This window comes from Bombina bombina, chromosome 1 (assembly GCF_027579735.1).
Source record: "Bombina bombina isolate aBomBom1 chromosome 1, aBomBom1.pri, whole genome shotgun sequence".
NCBI classification, from domain to species: Eukaryota; Metazoa; Chordata; class Amphibia; order Anura; family Bombinatoridae; genus Bombina; species Bombina bombina.
Window position 1 is genome coordinate 1,434,722,497 of NC_069499.1, and position 23,459 is coordinate 1,434,745,955.

Below are 23,459 nucleotides of genomic sequence, written 5' to 3' on the forward strand. Positions count from 1 at the left end.
GGTCCGCTCGGCAGATTAGGGGTTAATAAGTGTAGGCAGGTGTCGGCGACGTTGTGGGGGGCAGATTAGGGGTTAATAAATATAACATAGGGGTCGGCGATGTTAGGGGCAGCAGATTAGGGGTACATAGGGATAACGTAGGTGGCGGCGATTTGCGGTCGGAAGATTAGGGGTTAATTATTTTAAGTAGCTTGCGGCGACGTTGTGGGGGGCAAGTTAGGGGTTAATAAATATAATATAGGGGTCGGCGGGGTTAGGGGCAGCAGATTAGGGGTACATAAGTATAACGTAGGTGGCGGTCGGCAGATTAGGGGTTAAAAATTTTAATCGAGTGGCGGCGATGTGGGGGGAGCTCGGTTTAGGGGTACATAGGTAGTTGATGGGTGTTAGTGTACTTTAGGGTACAGTAGTTAAGAGCTTTATAAACCGGCGTTAGCCAGAAAGCTCTTAACTCCTGCTATTTTCAGGCGGCTGGAATCTTGTCGTTAGAGCTCTAACGCTCACTGCAGAAACGACTCTAAATACCGGCGTTAGAAAGATCCCATTGAAAAGATAGGCTACGCAAATGGCGTAGGGGGATCTGCGGTATGGAAAAGTCGCGGCTGAAAAGTGAGCGTTAGACCCTTTAATCACTGACTCCAAATACCAGCGGGCGCCCAAAACCAGCGTTAGGAGCCTCTAACGCTGGTTTTGACGGCTACCGCCGAACTCTAAATCTAGGCCTAAGACTGCTAATATATGTTGGTGCTAAAGGTGTAGGTACTGACTAAGGTGGCAGCTTACAATAGGTAGATATAACTATCTTGTTGCTTTTAGTTATTTTTTTGCATCACCAAACAGTAGAAAATAGGTACTGAAACAGTATTTTTAAGATGAGAGGTATTGTTTTGAGGCTATACACTCTGTATAATATCACAAATTATGATATAGCATGTATCAGTCTTATATCATAGTGTTAGTGGAATACTGCCATAGGGAGTGATCTGAACACTGCAGGATATGCAAATAAATTTTCTACGAAGAACCAGTGTATGTGAACACCTCTAGCTACACATTGATATTAATTATGTTATATCTGTATGATATAAATGCAAGTTTCCTTATATTGCGGTCATATATAGATTGTATTCTTATTTCTAAAGCACTGTGTAGCCCAGTATGTTTAGGGTTTTAAATAAAAAGCTGGTTCTTAGAAGCGTTTGTAATTAACCATTTAATCCTGTCAGAGAAAGACTGACACCTAAGGCTGTAAACAGTATCCACTAAATGAAACCTTATATCCAACTGATTGCTAAATATCTAGTGCCTTATCAAAGTTAAATTATAATAGATATCCTATATATCACTATGAAATACAAACACAAAGCGTGCCTGCTTGGTAACAAAACCTCCCTATGATTCAATTAGCCATAGTTAGCGTTAGCACCAAACTTAAACAAATTCTACTTCGTATACTAATTAAAAGTTTTTAGCATGCTGTTATTTTAAATTATTGACAACTAGTGAGGCAAGTTAAAAATTGAGGAGACCGCTGACGCGGCGTTTCACTAACGCTTCCTCAGAGGGGTTCTTCGTAGAAAATTTATTTGCATATCCTGCAGTGTTCAGATCACTCCCTATGGCAGTATTCCACTAACACTATGATATAAGACTGATACATGCTATATCATAATTTGTGATATTATACAGAGTGTATAGCCTCAAAACAATACCTCTCATCTTAAAAATACTGTTTCAGTACCTATTTTCTACTGTTTGGTGATGCAAAAAAAATAACTAAAAGCAACAAGATAGTTATATCTACCTATTGTAAGCTGCCACCTTAGTCAGTACCTACACCTTTAGCACCAACATATATTAGCAGTCTTAGATTGCCAAGTCTAAGGGCAACAGTATAACGTCAATATATATTTTCTACCATATAGAGATTCTCAATCATATATATGAGTAAAGTAATTCAGATACTATTGAGAGCAACATAGGACCAAGAGGCTATAGTTCTCTATATTAGCTCTTGAGTCTATTTCTCAGTTACAATCTACTGCTCTAAGTACTACCAGTTCTACTTCTGTAGCATAATCACAACATGCTGTTTTTTCACTTAGCACAGTGAGAGTGTTTTTAACTCTTCAGGGCAGCATTATCATCCACCAAAGCTGTCTTTTTAAACGTGATCAATAAAAGTTAATTTTTAACGTACAATATTTCTCAAGTTGTTCAAGGCACAGTAACCTAATTACATTACTTAAAGAGATGTTATAACAGTGTATATAAGCATTCCTTTTTCTAATGACTAACCTGCCTCAACAGCAGGAGTAGTCATAAACAGTACCCCATTGAAGATCACCCTACCTTGAGCCATCTTCACCCAGCCGGGCCGAAGTCTACATCCAATGGGGCAGAAGAGGACATCCAGACCGGCAGAAGTCTTCATCCTATCCGGGCAGAAGAGGACATCCGGACCGGCAGACGTCTTCATCCAAGCGGCATCTTCTATCTTCATCCATCCGACGAGGAACGGCTCCATCTTAAAGACCTCCGGCGCGGAACATCCTTCTAGACCGACGACTAATGACGAATGAATATTCCTTTAAATGATGTCATCCAAGATGGCGTCCCTCGAATTCCGATTGGCTGATAGGATTCTATCAGCCAATCAGAATTAAGGTAGGAAAAATCTGATTGGTTGATTTAATCCGCCAATTGGATTGAAGTTCAATCCTATTGGCTGATTGGATCAGCCAATAGAATGCAAGGTCAATTCTATTGGCTGATTAAATCAACCAATCGGATTTTTCCTACCTTAATTTCCTACCTTAATTTCAATTGGAATTCGAGGGACGCCATCTTGGATGACATCATTTAAAGGAATATTCATTTGTCGTTAGTTGTCGGCCTATGTTTGGGTGGTGGGTTGTAATGTTGGGGGGTGGATTGCTCTATTTTTTACAGGTAAAAGAGCTGATTACTTTGGGGCAATGTCCCGCAAAAGGCCCTTTTAAGGGCTATTTGTAATTTAGTTTAGGATAGGGAATTTTATTATTTTGGGGGGCTTTTTTGTTTTATTAGGGGGCTTAGATTAGGTGTAATTAGTTTAAACTTCTTGTAATATTTTTTTATTTTTTGTAATTTAGTGTTTGGTTTTTTTTGTACTATAGTTTAGTTTATTTAATTGTATTTTATTTTAGATAATTGTAGTTAAATAATGTAATTAATTTATTGATAGTGTAGTGTTAGGTGTATTTGTAACTTAGGTTAGGATTTATTTTACATGTACTTTTGTAATTATTTAACTAGGTAGCTATTAAATAGTTATTAACTATTTAATAGCTATTGTACCTAGTTAAAATAAATACAAAGTTGCCTGTAAAATAAAAATAAATCCTAAAATAGCTACAATGTAATTATTAATTATATTGTAGCTATCTTAGGGTTTATTTTATAGGTAAGTATTTAGTTTTAAATAGGAATAATGTAGTTAATAATAGTAATATTATTTATATTTATTTAAATAATAATTAAGTTAGGGGGGTGTTAGGGTTAGACTTAGGTTTAGGGGGTAATAAATTTAATGTAGGTGGCGGCGGTGTAGGGGGTCAGATTAGAGGTTAATATATTTAATATAGGTGCCGGCGGTGTAGGGGGGTCAGATTAGATGTTAATATATTTAATGTAGGTGCAGCGGTGTCGGGGGGTCAGATTAGGTGTTAATAAATTTAATGTAGGTGTCGGCGGTGTAGGGGGGTCAGATTAGAGGTTAATATATTTAATGTAGGTGGCGGTGGTGTAGGGGGGTCAGATTAGTGGTTAATAAATTTAATGTAGGTGGCGGCGGGGTCCGGGAGCGGCGGTTTAGGGGTTAATACATATAATGTAGGTGGCGGTGGGCTCCGGGAGCGATGGTTTAGGGGTTAATACATATAATGTTGGTGGCGGTGGGCTCCGGGAGTGGCGGTTTAGGGGTTAATACTAGGATAGGTTTATTGCGGTGTGGGCTATGGCGGTTTAGGGGTTAATAATTAGGCTTATTGCGTTGTGGTGGGTTGTCAGTCTAGGGGTTAATACATTTAGTATTAGGAGTGAGAGGGGGGATTGCGGATATAGGGGTATACGTGTCGGGCTTATTTTTGGGAGGCAGGTTAGACAGTTACGGGAGATTTAATATTTTAGTTACCTTTTTAGGCGCAGGCAGTTTGTAAAGTGCTGTAAGCCACTGGCGACTCCAGAAATTGGTTAACGCTCATTTCTGGACATCGCTAGTTTATCCGACTTACGGCACTTTAGCAACTGCTGGCGGGATATATGTAATACCCTGATGTGCGAGGTGAAACTATGTGCGGCGCGGTTTCCCTCGCTTGCGCCGAAAACTACTCTGTATATCGGATTGTGCCCCTGAATCCAGCTTCTCCCAACTCCAATCTATCATGAACAATAGAGCTCAACTAATCTACCTAAGTAGCCAATCTACATCAGCTGCCACACTCTCCCTGTCCCTACAATGGTTCCCATACACTTTTCAGTAATCCAAAATATAAACCCTAATCTATAAGGCACACAACAGCCTCACTTACAGCTATATTTACTCACTAATCTCCAAATACTAACCAACCTTTCCTCTGATCAATCTCTGACCTACGTTTCTCCACTGTTATTATTTCTACTTCCCTTTCTTGCCTCCAATACTTCTAATTTGCTTCTCCTGCCCTCTGGAACTCTCTACTCAACTTCATCAGACTGTTTCCAACCTTGTGTAGTTTCAGGTGAGCTTTGAAAACCAGCCTATTTAGAGAGGCTTACCAAATCTCCCCTAACTGCTTTGCATGCTAACCAAAATAAATCTGGAACTGCTATGACTCAGTGCTATAAATAAAAAAGATGTGACAAGCTTCACGGAGCAAACCGTATGTCTCTGCATTCTCAAACTTTGGAGCAGTCTGTTATACATTTGTATCTTACCACAAATCTTTGGGTTTTTTTTAGCCAGTGCTACAGAATTTTGCCAATCAGCAGTGGTACTTGCAGGACCCAGCACTGTAACTATCACTGCTGATTGGATCATTGGCACTTCCTGCTATGGACCAGCAGTGCTTTGCAGGTCCCAAGGGGTAGTTCTACTATGTGTTTAACCGCCTTGAAATACAAAGTTAATTGTTCGGTTAGGTATCTGCTACATTAGTGGTTAAAATACAGGAAGGCATAGTTGTACAGTACAAGGGGGAGCATTCTAGGAGTTGGGGTTAATTGTGGTTTTAGAGGATACATTGTGGTATGGTTTAATGTGGCTGGAAGGATTTCAGTTAGGGGTTTATTGTTATTGTTGCAGTCATAAACATGCAACTATGTAGTGACTCAGTTTTTAGCATACTCTAGTCCTAGCTGATTTTAATAGCCAATATAATTTTAGCAGCTCTCATCCTATTAGCTGATTGGAACAGCCAATAGGATTTCAGTAGCTCTCATCCTATTGGCTGATTTGAATTTCAAAAATCAAATCAGCCTATAGGAATGCAAGGGAAGCCATTTAAAAAAAAAGCCCTTGCATTGAAGATCAAGTGTACGGCAGTGACCGAATGAAGAAGATGCTCCACACCAGATGTCTTCAAGAATGGACCCGCTCCACGTCGCCGGGATGAAGATAGAAGACGCTGCCGGGATGAAGATAGAAGATGCAGCCTGGATGAAGATAGAAGAAGCTGTCTGGATATAGACTTCTGGATGTCTGGACTTCAAAGACTGTAAGTGAATTGTTGGGTGTTAGTGTTAGGTTTTTTTTAAACTTTTTTGGGTGTTTTTTTTTTAGATTAGAGTTTGGGCTTTCTTAAAAGAGCTGAATGCCCTTTTAAGGGCAATGCCCATACAAAATCCCTTTTAAGGGCTATTGGTAGTTTAGTTTAGGCTAGGGTTTTTTATTTATTTTGGGGGGATTTTTTAATTTTGATAGGGTTATTAGATTAGGTGTAATTAGTTTAAATATCTGTAATTTGTTTATTATTTTCTGAAATTTAGTGTTGTTTTTTTTTGTACTTTAGCTAATTTAATTTAATTTATTTAATTGTATTTAATTTAGTAAATGTATTTAATTATAGTGTAGTGTTAGGTGTTATTGTAACTTAGGTTAGGTTTTATTTTACAGGTAATTTTGTATTTATTTTAGCTAGGTAGTTATTAAATAGTTAATAACTATTTAATAACTATTCTACCTAGTTAAAATAAATACAAACTTCCCTGTAAAATAAAAATAAACCCTAAGCTAGCTACAATGTAAATATTAGTTATATTGTAGCTAGCTTAGGGTTTATTTTATTTATTATTATTATTATTATTATTATTATCAGGTATTTGTAGAGCGCCAACAGATTCCGCAGCACTGTAAACATAGTCGGTGTACAGGATAGCTTTTGTAGGGGTCAAGAGGGTAGAGGGCCCTGCCGAGAGTTTCACTGTTGTAGTCGGCTCTTATGAAGTGATCTGTAAACAGCTGGGCCCATAGGCTTACATTCTAAGGGGTTCAAGAGGAAAGCAATGGAGTTGGGAAAGGTTAGTGTTGGTTGTATGCATCCCTGAATAGTAGAGTTTTTAGGGAGTGCTTGAAGCTGTTAAAACTAGGGGAGAGTCTTATGGAGCGAGGCAGGGAGTTTCACAAGATGGGGGCCAGTCTGGAGAAGTCCTGTAAACGGAAATGTGAGGAAGTAACAAGAGAGGAGGAGAGGAGGAGATCCTGAGCTGATCGAAGGGGACGGGAGGGAGAGTATCTAGAGACATGTTCTGAGATGTAGGGGGGAGCAGTGCAGTTGAGAGCTTTATATGTCAGGGTGAGGATTTTATGTTTAATCCTAGAGGCAAGAGGAAGCCAGTGAGGGGATTGGCAGAGAGGTGCAGCAGAAGAAGAGCGACGAGTAAGGAAGATGAGCCTAGCAGAGGCAATCATAATGGATTGTAAAGGAGCTATGCGGCAGCTAGGTAGACCAGAGAGGACGGAGTTGCAGTAGTCAAGGTGGGAAAGGATGAGAGAGTGGATTAAAATCTTGGTTGTATCTTGTGTAAGGAAATGTCTAATTTTAGCAATGTTTTTAAGGTGGAAGCGGCAGGCTTTAGCCAAGGACTGAATGTGAGGAGTGAAGGAAAGATCTGAGTCAAGTGTGACCCCAAGACATCGGGCATGCGGGGTAGGGGTAATGATGGAGTTATCAACAGTTATATAAATTTTGGGGGTGGAGACATTGGAAGAAGGGCGAAAAATAAGGAGTTAAGTTTTGGAGAGATTTAGCTTAAGGTAGTGAGAGGACATCCAAGATGCAATGTGAGAAAGTCAGTTAGTGACACAGGTTAGTAAGGAAGGAGGTAGGTCTGGTGCAGAGAGGTAGATTTGGGTGTCATCGGCATACAAATGGTATTGAAACCCATGGGACTTTATTAAGGAAACTAGTGATGACGTGTAGATTGAAAAGAGAAGGGGACCAAGGACAGAGCCTTGAGGTACCCCAACAGAAGTGGTAACGGGGCAGAGGATGCTCTGGAGAAGGCTACACTAAATGTACGGTTAGTCAGATAGGAAGAGAACCACGAGAGAGCTGTATTTTATAGGTAAGTATTTAGTTTTAAATAGGAATAATGTAGTTAATGATAGGAATTTTATTAAGATTTATTTAAATTATATTTAAGTTAGGGGGTGTTAGGGTTAGACTTAGTTTTAGGGGGTAATACATTTAGTATAGTGACGGCGACGTTGGAGGCGGCAGATTAGGGGTTAATAAATGTAGGTAGGTGGCGGCGATGTTAGGGATGGCAGATTAGGGGTTAATAATATTTAACTAATGTTTGCACGGCGGGAGTACGTCGGTTTAGTGGTTAATATGTTTATTATAGTGGTGGCGACGTTGGGACCGGCAGGTTAGGGGTCAATAAGTGTAGGTAGGTTGTGGCAACATTGGGGTTGGCAGATTAGGGGTTAATAAATATAATGTAGATGTCGGCGATGTTAGGGCATCAGATTAGGGTTCATAAATATAATGTAGGTGGCGGCGGTGTCCGGAATGGCAGATTAGGGGTTAAAAATATAATTTTAGTGTTTGCGATGCGGGAGGGCCTCGGTTTAGGGGTTGATAGGTAGTTTATGGGTGTTAGTGTACTTTTTAGCACTTTAGATATGAGTTTTATGTTACGGCGTTGTACCATAAAACTCTTAACTTCTGACTTTTAAATGCGTTAGGTACAGACTCGTAATACCAGCGTTAAGGAAGTCCCATAGGAAAAAGACTTTACGAAGTTTACATAAGTCGTTTTACGGTACGGCCAAAGAATTGTGCGGTGACCCTAAACCTTCAAGACTCGTAATAGCAGCGGGCGTAAAAAAGCAGCGTTAGGACCTCTTAACGCTACTTTTTTACCTTAAGGCACAACTCGTAATCTAGCCATAAGTGTTTTTCATACCAATTCATATATAAATTGTCATAGGTTGGGGCGACGTTGGACCCCATAGCAGTACCTTGGCGCTGGATGTAGAAAGTGTCCTGGAACAGAAAGTAGTTGTAATAAAGAATTATTTCCAAAAGCTCAATTAAGAACTGTTGTGCAAACACATTAAATTTGTTGCTTTCAGCTAATATGCTTTTAATCGCATCTATACCATTATTATGCGTAAATGAGGTGTATAGACTCACAATATCTAAAGTATACAAAATACATTTGTCATAGTTACCCGAAAGCCCATCAATTTTCAGCAATAAAATCACTCGTATCCCTAATATGTGTGAGGGATTGGGTTACAAAATGTCTAAGCATCTTATCTAAATAGATTGAAATATTAGTGAATATAGAATCCGTGCCCGCCACTATGGGGCAGCCTGGGGGTTTAAACAAGTTTTTATGAACTTTGGGGAGGGTATAAAAAACTGGAATCATATACTCATTTTTAATCAAAAAAAATTTGTATCACCATCTATGATGCCATATTTGAAACCCTTTTCAACAGTGTTCACAATTATTTTTGGGATCTGTTATATAAGATCTGTGGGGAGTCGGCCATAAATTGAACTGTCTGACAACTGTGATTTTATTTTGTCTATATAGTACTCTTTGTCCTATACAATGGCTGCCCTGTCCTTGTCAACCTGTTTGATGTTTCAAAATAACATTTTTATTATCTTTCAAGGCAATAAGATCTTCATTTTCTACTTGTGAAAATTTACGGTGTTTATTTTTGCATTTGGTTCTATTTCTATGTTGCAGTTTCTTAAAGGGCCATGAAACCCACAATTTTTCTTTCATGATTTAGAAGAAGAATGTAATTTTAAACATCTTTCTAATTTACTTATATTATCTAATTTGTTTTATTCTCTTGATATTCTTTGCTGAAAAGCATATCTAGATATGCTTAGTAGCTGCTGATTGGTTGCTGCACAAAGAAGCCTCGTATGATTGGCTCACCATGTGCATTGCTTTTTCTTCAACTAAGGATATCTAAACAATGAAGCAAAATACATAATAGAAGTAAATTGTAATGTTGTTTAAATTTGTATTCTCTATCTGAATCATGAAAGAAAGATTTTGGGTTTAGTGGCCCTTTAACATCACTTTTCACAAGAGAAATAAATGTATCAATATTAGAATCATACATAACTGGTGTGAACTTGCTTTTGTTACGCAACCCCAAAGACTTAATGGATAATTCACCACTTGACATATTATAAATTACATTTTAGTCATTATCACATTGTTTCACATTCTTGGAAAAAAAGGATTTAAGCTTCAGGTTTCTAAAAAAACCTATGAAGATCCTGTTCAAGTTTAAAGAAGTCCCCCATAGAGTCTTTACAGAACGAAAAAACTTTAATTAATACCTTTTCTTGAGCAGGAGTTATCATTACGCCAGATATATTTATTGCGTTTGGCGATTTCCCTGGCGTGTTGTCCTCCTCGGTTGTATCAGGCTGCTTGTTGTTGCACTTTGATGGGTGGTGCCTCCGCCCCCCTCTCCTACCCCTGCGTCAAATTCCCCAGAAGAGGAATCAGAGGTTTTCTCTGTATTACTACCCCATCTCGGAGATCTCTGGAAACGACTGTCAGGATTCCATTTCATGTTTTACTTCTCTCACTTCTCATCACATGGTTCTCTCACTTTCATGTTACTTAAGGCTCCACCTGTCAACAGGTGCTTAGTTATTTTCATTAGCAGGAGTAACAGCTTACACACAGTCTCTGAGCTGCATTGTTTTTCTCAAACCAACTGCTTTCACAAAGGACTGTTTGCTTGGATTACTCTGTACTATTTTCTACAAGGATTACATCCCCTGAAATATCCTGTTTGCATCCTTGGACTTACAGCTAAGTTACCTCTTAATTTTATTCCTTGCATACTATTTGAGAACTTAACTGCTGAATTGCTATTGTACACTTACAGCATCACTTTTAATTTAACTGGAGCTGACAGGCACTGCAGTTTTCTAAATAACTCTGCACACTATTTCATACTGGGGAATCAATGTCTCCTTTCTCACTTCATAATATATATGCTGCTTTAAGAACAAGACTTTGAGCTTTAAGTTTCAAGCTTGAACTGAAGAGGATTTAACTATTTCAAAATAAAAACTGTTACTTGGTTTTGCAACTGCAAGTCTGGGCATCTTGCCAAATTCCTCTCTTACTCTGCAGCAGTTTCTCTCAATAAACACAGTTACAAAGTTGCAGCTACAAGACAACTGAAGCATTCTCTGTGACTTGTTAAAAGTATATCTCTTGCAAACCAAGCTTACTTCTTACAAGGATTAACCAACTCTCTCCTGCATTACATGTTTATTTAATGTAAGCTTAAAAAAGAATTTTTGTTCTCTCAAGTTCTTTAAATTAGAAGCATATTTTTCTTCTATCATTTTTTCATTATTTTTTCCATACTGTGCCAGTCTAACAGTATTGGAAATATTGTGCTTAGAAGGATTCATGTTGTGATAGTACTAACAGCATTGAACCTCTAACTTAATATTAATTCACCAGAGGTTTACTGGTCTATGCTCACCTAAATAGCCCAAAAACCCTGGTGATACAAAACAATAATTGATCTGCAGTTGCGTTCCACTTACATAGTTGAAATAGACTTTACAACGACGGCGTGGACCGGAAGTATTCCGTCGGTGCCTTCCCGTTGGATCCCTGGTCCACCGTTAAACTGTACCCATGTGATAATCTTGTTCATCACGTAAGAATTTAGTGCGCTTTTTATTTTCCATCTCCTTGCGCAATTCTATGATCTTGTTATTGGTCTAAGTGATCATTTTTTCCATGTTGCCAGTTTTACTCGACTCTCTGAATGCGGACTCAGGTTGTCTCACTTCATCACGCTGTTGGTCAATAGCTTTTTGTAGGTACTCAACGGTTAGTACAATTATGTCAAGGGAGCATTTGTTTAAGATGTATTTAAATTTTGTGCAATATTCCTTATTACTTGCAAGCAATGTTGGTCTTGTACTCATCCTTTATCCCCATGGAATACATTTTATATGATGGTACTCAGCAAGAGTAGAGGCATGTAATTCATATGACATTGTTTTTTCAACAGTCTTTCATAACTCTGCATGTTTAATTCATTTTGGGGGGTTCTTAAAAAGTTTCTCGTCCCTCTGACCAGAGTTGTAATTCTGGCTGCTTCCAAATCTGTATAACCAAATACCTTTGCTTCCGTAACTTCTTATAAAACTTCCATAATAGCTTTGTGCAAGGATCCACTGCAGTTTTATAGCAAGCAATGTCCAAAATGGAACAGCACCAAAGCTTAATAGGTGTGCAAGCCTCAAGGTCACTGCAAACCTTATTCAGTAGCCAGAAATCCAAGGATAGGCAGCACCACCAATTTCATAAGCAAAAATCTTGTTTATTTCTTTTACATCAGGAGCAGGTACAAATAAACTACTACGTTTCGGGCTGTTAACCCTTAGTCATGTCTGTGGTACAATACTATTCACCTCCTTAAATACCTATACACGGGTGTCTAGCTCCTTCCCTCTCATTATGACATAATTTCTCCAACAAATTAAAGGAGCATAGTCCCCTATTTTAACATTTACAAAGAAAACATAACACCACTAAAAAATATATACAGAAAAATGAAAGCAGTCTGAATCATTTTTACAAAAATTGATTAAGATCGTATTCCCTATTCATCCCCTTTGGGGTTAATGCATCACGTTTGTGAATCCATAACATCTCCCTCTTTTTTAATAGGGATTCCCTATTTTGTCCCCTTCTAGGAGGCGGTTTCCAGTCAATTATCTGGAACCTTAACTGTGCAATAGAATGGCAAGCCTCCAAAAAATGGCAGGCTACTGGTGCTTCCATATTTTTTCTTCTTATGCTAGACTTGTGTTGTACTTTCCTTTCACATGCTTTTTGGGTTGTTTCTCCAATGTAAATTTAAGCACACAGACACTTTATAAGGTACACTACAAATGTAGCATTGCAAGTAAAAAATCCCTTAATATCATATTTTTTTTTACCAGAATAAGGATGGGAAAAACAGTCACCCTTGACAAGGCTGCTACAACCCTTATTCTGGTAAAAAATATGATATTAAGGTTTTTTTTACTTGCAATGCTACATTTGTAGTGTACCTTATAAAATGTCCGTGTGCTAAAATTTACATTGGAGAAACGACCCAAAATGCATGTGAAAGGATAGTACAACACAATTCTAGCATAAGAAGAAAAAAATATGGAAGCACCAGTAGCCTGCCATTTTTTGGAGGCTGGCCATTCTATTGCACAGTTAAGGTTCCAGATAATTGACTGGGAACCACATCCTAGAAGGGGATAAAATAGGAAATCCCTATTAAAAAAGAGGGAGATGTTATGGATTCACAAACTTGATGCATTAACCCCAAAGGGGATGAATAAGGAATATGATCTTAATCAATTTTTGTAAATATTCAGATTGCGTTTATTTTTCTGTATATATTTTTTAGTGGTGTGATGTTTTCTTTGTAAATGTTAAAATAGATAGGGGACTATGCCCCTTTAATTTGTTGGAGAAATTATGTAATAATGAGAGGGGAGGAGCTAGACACCTGTGTATAGGTATTTAAGGAGGTGAATAGTATTGTACCACAGACATGACTAAGGGTTAACAGCCCGAAATGTAGTTGTTTATTTGTACCTGCTCCTGATGTAAAAGAAATAAAACAAGAATTTTGCTTATGAAATTGGTGGTGCTGCCTATCTTGGATTTCTGGATAATTTTCTCCAGCCACTGGTTAAAACAATACCTAGCTATATTCAGGACACTACATCGCTCCTGATAGAACTTAAGCAAATTATTTGGGAGAGAAGTTCGCCCCCCGTTATGCCAACCTTTTTTTTTGGGTTGGTGGGAGCAGTCTCACGTCTATGAAGATGGAAACCCCTATCGCGAAAATATTATTCTATATGCACGATATATAGATGATTTGTTTTTTATTTTGGATTGCAGTGAAACAACAACAGATGAATTCTGTAAATATCTATATAGAAACAATTGTGGCATCAGCTTCCTAGGAGAACAAAATCTAAATCAAATTAATTTCTTGGATTTTGTCATTTCAGCTAATTTGGAGAAAGAAATGGTAGAAACTGACCTTTTCAGGAAACCTACAGCAGGCAATACCATCTTAGAATTTAGCTCTAACCATCCACGACACACACTTCAGGGCATCCCCAAGGGACAATTTAAACATGCAAAATGTAATTGTTCCAACCAAATGAATTACACAAAATAGGTTAACATTATGACACAACGTTTAAAAGAAAGAGGATACAGTGATAAAACTATATGTAAAGCTAAAATGGAAGTGGATCAGATTCCAAGAGAACAGCTCCTTATTTATAAATCAAAGACAAATAGAGGAGGTAATCAAAAACCAAAATGTATTACAACTTATAGTACACAATACGGGATGTCTGTAAGATAGTGAGAGTATCCCCATTCTCTGTGCAGATCCAATTATGAAAAAAATTGTACAGGATGGATGTGAATTTATATCAAGGAAAGGGAAAACAATTGGTAACCTTGTTTTCCCCTCAGATCTTCCATAGCCAAACATTTTAGGGAATTCCACAACTCTAATCCCAACCTTCTGAGTGTACAGGAGATTGATCATGTCCCCAGTTGGAGGAGAGGAGGTAACAGGGAGAATAAATTAAATCTTAGGGAAGTATTTTGGATTTTTACTCTCAATTCCACCATCTCGGATGTTTAAACTTTAGGAGAGATATTGATCTCTATGTATAGGTGACACTACACAAGTGTAGACAATAGATTGTTTAATGCAAAGTCATTATTCATCTTAGGACATTTCCAATGAGTTAAGGATGTTAGGATATAAAACATAAGGTAGGATCAAAAGCATAAATAATTCTAACATGTAATCCTAATTACCATTAATGTAAACAAAAGAGGGAATAAATATTAGAAATGATTAATTATATATATTATATATATACAATTGGATAATACATTAATATAACTTTATCTTAATATTGAGGTTCTAACATTGCAGTCTTGAAGTTTCTGGAATTATGCATAGAGTGCTAATTAATTAATTGTATATACTATGCCTTTAAGTTTTGAAGTGAATAAATGGCCGGAAAGAGCCGTTGCGCCTCTATGACGTGAACAAGTGCATTGAGCGTGAAACATGTCTGCTGAGGAGCACGTATTAACTTTTTTACCTTGTGTCTATGAGATGTGCAAGGTTTAACCTACTCTATGCTTTAAACTTTCGTTTGGAATAAAGCTTTTCTATTTTTTTACATTTCCTGCCTGGACTAGTGCTTCGGATGCTTTTGTAAATCTATATATATGTATAGATGTGTGTACATATGTTTTTATGTACTTGTTTGTGTATATTTGTATTTAAAGACTATATACACATATAAACACATAAATACATACATAAACATATATATATATATATATATATATATATATATATATATACAAATTTCAAAAACAGGAGCGCACTCGCCGGGTCTTAAACATATAACATTTATTTAAACAGTGACGTTTCGGGGTGGCTAGCCCCGTCCTCAGACCATTACAATAACCCAAATTAGTAATAAGACTTTTATACATTACCCTCCACCATCACCACGTACTACCGGAAGTGCCGCCGGCGTCCTGCAGAACTCAGTGCGCAGGTCCGCCGGTTGCCATAACAACCCGGATATACCATTCTGAAATGCAAATAGAATGTTTTATAAGACACAACAAATATCTACAATTTAAATACTCATATAGTAAAAACTCATATAGTAAAAGTATTTAGTTCACTCTCTGAGGCTACAAAATATTAGATATTGTTTTTTGCTGATATATGCCACCATGTAAACATGTACCCGGTTGTCAAGGCAACCGTTGTAATGGCATGTAATCCCTAACGGCTACAAAATATCAATCTGTAAAGTAGCGATATTGGTAACATAGTGGGATCATATGTGCATTATTGGAGAAGCAATTTGTGACAGGTCTATAGCAAACTCCCCAACCGTTCTGATTCCCTTAAACAATAAATCTTTAATGTGGTATTCAGTTGGGGCTAAGGTAATAGTACAGTGTCACTAGAGCTATTGACTACAGCTTATCAGACCATGGCTTGTTATAACCAAGTTATCTTTACAGGAAACAATGCCAATCCAATTGTGTATTTAACCCCTTGGGGGACAAAGTCCCCAAGTTGTAAATCCACCTGGACTCCTTTTGCAATAATAAATTAGCTCTATCCCCACCTCTACTCAATTTGGGTACGTGATCAATGATCACATATCTCAAATCACTAACTGTGTGGCCACTCATCGCAAAATGCCTGGCAACAGGCTGTTCAGATTCCTTCTCTTTGATTGCCAATCTAATGGCCGAGCGATGGTTGGCCATACGTATGCGGAGGGTATCTACCGTCTTACCCACATAATATAAACCACATGGGCAGTGTAAGAGATAGATAATATATTCTGTGGTACACGTTACTCTATACTTAATTGTGTACTTTTTGTTAGTATGGGGATGGGTGAATGTCTTGGTATTGCTCATGCCATTGCATGTGGTGCAACCAAGGCATCTATAACACCCCACTTTAGATGATTGAAGCCAAGTGGTCTTTTTATAGCTGTCCACTGGATCCACTTTCACTAAGGAATCCCTTAGTGATCTTGCTCGTCTGTAGGTCACTCTTGGTGGTTCCATGTTTGTAAATGGCAAGGTTGGATCACTCGTCACTATATCCCATCGATCTCTCACGACTCCAGGTATTCCCTTTTTGTCTGCAGTGTATGTTGTTACATATGTCAGACAGTTCTTCGTCTCTATGGGTTTTCTTGTGCATAAAGCCTCTTCTTGCTTCATATCCCAGAATTTTTTGAGATGTTGGTCAATGTGGGTTTGTTGGTATCCTCTTTGTAGAAATCTCGCTTTCATCTCTAATAGTTGTTCTTTGGCCTTATTGGGATCACTATTGTTGCGGACTACCCTTTTGAATTGTGATACCGGTAGTGCTCGCTTGAGGCCCGCTGGGTGGCAGCTTGAAGCTTGTAATAATGAGTTTCTATCCGTGGTCTTTCGGAAGAGGGTCGTACCCAACTCTTCCCCCTGGACTGAAATGCGTAGATCTAGGAAATCCACTGAGGTTTGATTATGCTCCATTTTAAACTGGAGATTTGGTAAAACCTGGTTCAGTTGCTGGAACCAATCAGAAAGTTCCTCTTCTGTGCCTTCCCAGATCAAAAACAGATCATCAATGTAGCGACGAAAGAATCGTATCCTAGTATCATTGAATAGTTCTGTTTGATGTTGTTCGAACTCGGCCATATACAGGTTGGCGTATGATGGGGCCACACTTGACCCCATCGCCGTCCCGAGCAGTTGCAAGAAGTACCTGTTCTCGAAGCGAAAGTAGTTCATTTTAAGGCAGAATTCCAAGAGTTCCAATAGCCAATCCATATCAGGACCTACATAGGGATATCTATAAAGGTGATTACGTATAGCCTCTATACCTTGTTGGTGTGGAATCACTGTATAGAGGCTCACCACGTCAAGTGTGACTAGGTACTCAGTTCCCTTTAATCCTCTGATGTTCTTTAATTCCTTAATTAAGGAGATAGAGTCCAATAGGAATGATGGCATATTGTGGACAATGGGTTGCAGTATAGAGTCTAGATATACTGCAATTGGCTGTAATAGGGATCCAATTGCTGACACTATTGGTCTCCCGGGTGGTCGAGTAGCATGTTTATGCACCTTGGGTAGTGTATAAAACACTGGTGTCCTCGGGAACTGTACTGTGAGGTAGGTCAGCAGTTTGTCATCAATCTGTCCGCCTATTAGGGCATTATGTAATGATGCATCCACTTGTTTTTTAAAAGTCCAAATTGGATCCCCCGGTAGCTGTCTATAGGTATTTTTATCCTGGAGTTGGGTCATAATTTCCTGTTGGTAGTATATATAATCCAGGATTACTACCGCCCCACCCTTATCTGCTTCACGAAAGATGATGGAGTGGTTAGTCTTCAAAGCTTGTAAAGCTTTTCTTTCTTTCTTCGTCAGATTGTTTCTGCAGACATCTTGCGCCGCTGTGCAGCCTTTACTTACTTGGTCTGCTAATAGACGGCTGTAGCTCTAGTGACACTGTACTATTACCTTAGCCCCAACTGAATACCACATTAAAGATTTATTGCTTAAGGGAATCAGAACGGTTGGGGAGTTTGCTATAGACCTGTCACAAATTGCTTCTCCAATAATGCACATATGATCCCACTATGTTACCAATATCGCTACTTTACAGATTGATATTTTGTAGCCGTTAGGGATTACATGCCATTACAACGGTTGCCTTGACAACCGGGTACATGTTTACATGGTGGCATATATCAGCAAAAAACAATATCTAATATTTTGTAGCCTCAGAGAGTGAACTAAATACTTTTACTATATGAGTTTTTACTATATGAGTATTTAAATTGTAGATATTTGTTGTGTCTTATAAAACATTCTATTTGCATTTCAGAATGGTATATCCGGGTTGTTATGGCAACCGGCGGACCTGCGCACTGAGTTCTGCAGGACGCCGGCGGCACTTCCGGTAGTACGTGGTGATGGTGGAGGGTAATGTATAAAAGTCTTATTACTAATTTGGGTTATTGTAATGGTCTGAGGACGGGGCTAGCCACCCCGAAACGTCACTGTTTAAATAAATGTTATATGTTTAAGACCCGGCGAGTGCGCTCCTGTTTTTGAAATTTGTATGCTATTGAATTGAATGCACCCCGGGCAACAACTTCTAAATGTGTGTGCAGTGCCCTATGGACATTGAATATATATATATATATATATATATATATATATATATATATATATATATATATATATATATATATATATATATATATATTTGTGTGTGTGCATTAGAGTCCTTTGCAGTCAAGTTGCTGAAAGCAGGAAAAATCATATTTAGGCAATATTCATATTTAATTAATTGTTTTACTTTTTATGTACTGTAACTATTTCACATTCCAATATTCTTTATATAGGGGAATATGTTCTAAGTATTTTTAAATAGATATTCCTATATATAACTGTATATATCTATACATATATATAGAATCCTATAGATATATAGGTTTAGATATGTATTTTACAAAAAAATCATTTTATATATATATATATATATATATATATATATATATATATATATATATATATATACACACACACAGTATATTTAAGAATAAATAGAACATATTCTGCAATGTGAAGAACATTGGAATGTGAAATATTCATATTTCATAACGGCTTAGCGCACTTGAGTAAACCTTATCGGGTTTGTTCACAAGTAAGGGTGTTAGTTTGTGTGCGTCGGGTTAGCACTTGTGAGCAAACGTTTTACTTTTAACTTGTAATACTTGTACTAGCCGACGCACTCAAAAAGCCTACTTCTAGCGAAGTTAACGCCCAAGCGGGAGCTCTGATTTACGCTCCACTCATAATCTAGCTCTAAATGTAATATTCAAATTATGTAATATTCTAAATAGAAAAAATCAAATTGATATATTTGTATTTATTATGTATCAATTTCCAAAATCCCTACCACATGAACTATTGAACTTCTTTATAGTATTTGTAAAATTGCATGTTACATTCAAAATGTCAAAAAACTAAAATAACATTCGTTTACCAAATTTGAATGGATTTTTGTTCTTTTCAACTTTGGATTGTCCAAAACGAATATCCACAAGACTATTCTTTCTACCAAGCAAATTGCCCATTCACCACATTCACCCATCCCTAATATACATGTAACATTCTCATTTGAGTAATTTGAATGAAAATAAATTAGTTGTCAGCAATTTTCTGGAAACTGGCCTTATCCCCTTTTTTATCTATTTTTTTCTATAAAACACATATAATATATTCTGTGATGAGAATTTTTCATCATGCCAAGTGGATTTTTCCTTTACATTTTCCTGATAGATTTCTGAGTTTATTAGGATTTCCAGGAATGCAGAAGTCAATAATATTTTAATAGGAAAAAAAAGTGTATAGAGGGAAATAAGTCTGCGTTTTAAAAATAAGAACAAATTTGGAAATGAGGTAAGGATATTTTAGCTAAAATCCTTTATTCTTCTCAAATAATTTTGTTTACACAACCCCTGTTTATTTCTACAAATGCAGGTAATAATATTTGAGCTACACAAAATCATTTGCGACCTATTCCCCTATTAATACATTAAACATTTAAGTGCTCTCAGTGGTGTTAGACCTAATTTGTTTTAACATATTTTTAACCATTTTTTCATGTAGCTATGGATGGAAAAGTGTTCCTGTTTCCTGAACAGACAGCCTATTCTTATGTGCGACTGATGCCTCAAAGGAATGGTCGTTTGGATGCTTTTACAGTTTGTCTGAGATTCTACACTACTTTGACCCGCTATTATTCCTTGTTCTCATTGTCGACACGCTACAAATGTAATGATTTGCTCCTCTTCGGTTATCCTAACCCACCCAGAATTTCACTTAGTGTAGGTAACCGAGACCTCTACTTTGATATAGAAAAAGAACAAGGCATTGAATGGAGAAGTATCTGTGTGAGCTGGCAATCCTCCACTGGTGTGGTGGTGTTGTGGATCAATGGAAAGCCATATCCAAGGAAGGTCTTCCAAAAAGGCTACAGGATTAATGCAAGACCAATAATTATGATTGGACAAGATCAAGACTCGTATGGGGGAAGGTTTGATGCTGGACAATCCTTTGTTGGAGAGATTGCTGATGTCTATATGTGGGACAGGGTACTAAGCAATCAATGTATTAGTGATTTTTTTAACAGGAAAAGGATAAATGGAAATGTGATTAGCTGGAGATCCTTAGGGTGGTATGCTTATGGAAAAGTCAATCGCCTGCAAAATCTTTGTCCAGTTAATTATTATGGTTCTGATATACACAAGTGATACATTTCTCTATTTAAACACATTCACTTAAAGGGATATAAAACAGTCTGTTTTATTTTTGTAATAAAAAAAAGAACAAAGCAATGGGTAATGCTCAATAGAAATCATTGCAAAATGTATTACTCATTATTTTAAAATAATTTTCTTTTCTTAAGCTTCATTTGTGTAGGGTCCAAAGGGGGACCCCTTTTTAAATGGTTGCTAGGAGACAAATGCACTAGCTTCAGTCAATTTATTTTCCATGCCCTTAAATGCGCAAGTCAGTTTCTTGGCTATACTGTAAAAATCATGTGACAGGATGAAAGAAAGGCAAAAACTACTTATGTACAAATATCACCTCTTCTTAAAGGCAATTCAATGTATGTACTACTACTGAAAATTATTGTCCATTTTTATTTTATTTTCTGATATGTGCTACCATTATTATTAACAGTATTAGTCATTAACTTGGTAAAAAACTACTAATGTACAAATACCACCTCTACCTAAAGGGAATTTAAATTATGTTCTGCTACTGAAAATCTATTTTTTAAATGATATTCTGATTCTTGCTACCATTATGCTTACAGGGAGTGCAGAATTATTAGGCAAGTTGTATTTTTGAGGATTAATTTTATTATTGAACAACAACCATGTTCTCAATGAACCCAAAAAACTCATTAATATCAAAGCTGAATAGTTTTGGAAGTAGTTTTTAGTTTGTTTTTAGTTATAGCTATTTTAGGGGGATATCTGTGTGTGCAGGTGACTATTACTGTGCATAATTATTAGGCAACTTAACAAAAAACAAATATATACCCATTTCAATTATTTATTTTTACCAGTGAAACCAATATAGCATCTCAACATTCACAAATATACATTTCTGACATTCAAAAACAAAACAAAAACAAATCAGTGACCAATATAGCCACCTTTCTTTGCAAGGACACTCAAAAGCCTGCCATCCATGGATTCTGTCAGTGTTTTGATCTGTTCACCATCAACATTGCGTGCAGCAGCAACCACAGCCTCCCAGACACTGTTCAGAGAGGTGTACTGTTTTCCCTCCTTGTAAATCTCACATTTGATGATGGACCACAGGTTCTCAATGGAGTTCAGATCAGGTGAACAAGGAGGCCATGTCATTAGATTTTCTTCTTTTATACCCTTTCTTGCCAGCCACGCTGTAGAGTACTTGGACGCGTGTGATGGAGCATTGTCCTGCATGAAAATCATGTTTTTCTTGAAGGATGCAGACTTCTTCCTGTACCACTGCTTGAAGAAGGTGTCTTCCAGAAACTGGCAGTAGGACTGGGAGTTGAGCTTGACTCCATCCTCAACCCGAAAAAGCCCCACAAGCTCATCTTTGATGATACCAGCCCAAACCAGTACTCCACCTCCACCTTGCTGGCGTCTGAGTCGGACTGGAGCTCTCTGCCCTTTACCAATCCAGCCACGGGCCCATCCATCTGGCCCATCAAGACTCACTCTCATTTCATCAGTCCATAAAACCTTAGAAAAATCAGTCTTGAGATATTTCTTGGCCCAGTCTTGACGTTTCAGCTTGTGTGTCTTGTTCAGTGGTGGTCGTCTTTCAGCCTTTCTTACCTTGGCCATGTCTCTGAGTATTGCACACCTTGTGCTTTTGGGCACTCCAGTGATGTTGCATCTCTGAAATATGGCCAAACTGGTGGCAAGTGGCATCTTGGCAGCTGCACGCTTGACTTTTCTCAGTTCATGGGCAGTTATTTTGCGCCTTGGTTTTTCCACACGCTTCTTGTGACCCTGTTGACTATTTTGAATGAAACGCTTGATTGTTCGATGATCACGCTTCAGAAGCTTTGCAATTTTAAGAGTGCTGCATCCCTCTGCAAGATATCTCACTATTTTTGACTTTTCTGAGCCTGTCAAGTCCTTCTTTTGACCCATTTTGCCAAAGGAAAGGAAGTTGCCTAATAATTATGCACACCTGATATAGGGTGTTGATGTCATTAGACCACACCCCTTCTCATTACAGAGATGCACATCACCTAATATGCTTAATTGGTAGTAGGCTTTCGAGCCTATACAGCTTGGAGTAAGACAACATGCATAAAGAGGATGATGTGGTCAAAATACTCATTTGCCTAATAATTCTGCACTCCCTGTATTTACAGTAGTAGTCATTGTCATGAACTGCCTATCAGAAGATATGGTAAAGAAAGAACAAAAAGAGGAAAAAAAAACTGCTTATGCATAACTTAAGCCGGCTTCACAGAATACACAAGCACTACTAGACGTGCACTAGCAGACACATGTGCTAGCAACAGGAACTCAGTTTCTTGCCCATGCTCAGTCGAGGACTTTTTGCTGCAAAAACTATTTGACAGGAAGTAAGCTGAGAACTTAAGTCTTCAACATAGTTGCTCTCTTATATTCCTAAAGACAGTGAGTGCTCATTTGTGCAAGTTAGTTGTTAGCTGTTTTTTTTTTTTTTAAGCAATCTGATTTTATTTGCTTTGATTTAATATATATATATATTTACTAAAGGAACACTGTTTCATATCCCTTTAAAGAAAAATCACAATAAAGCATTAAAAATAATCTTCACAACTTAATATGTGCTGTTACATCACTAAAATATGTGTTAATAAATATAATCTTGAAGTATAAAATAAATAATAATTTAAATATAAAATAAGGTATAAAAATAAAATAAAATATAATGCATTACCAGACTAATTTTACTTTTTTTGATCAATATCCAGCATTTATAAACATAATCATGGTGCCACACCCGAAATAAAAATTAAAGATGTACATTGTAGTACGACAAAGATGACATTAGACTTACTGGAGAAGGTGTCATTGTGACTGTAACAGAGGCAAAGATGAATGTACAGAAGAAAAACATGTATGTGGGTTCAGAGTTCCCTGCCCTAAAGCAATTTAAAGGATAGTTCCTGGGTGGTAGCTTTGACCTGTTATCCTTCTTGTTTCTCTGTCTTGTTGAGGTTCCGGGAAGTAAATCTGGGAAGCAGCTAG

At 37.5% G+C, this 23,459-nt stretch overlaps 1 protein-coding gene across 1 annotated transcript in view; it reads left to right on the forward strand.

Moving 5' to 3' along the window:
• LOC128643110 (C-reactive protein) overlaps positions 1 to 20,957 on the forward strand; it is a 39,141-nt gene extending 18,184 nt beyond the window's left edge. Inside the window, exon 3 of the mRNA XM_053696062.1 lies at positions 19,810 to 20,957. Within this exon, the coding sequence (XP_053552037.1) occupies positions 19,810 to 20,453 (644 nt within the window). The 3' untranslated portion in view covers positions 20,454 to 20,957. The remainder of the gene's footprint in view (positions 1 to 19,809) is intronic.
• Positions 20,958 to 23,459: the final 2,502 nt, after the last annotated feature.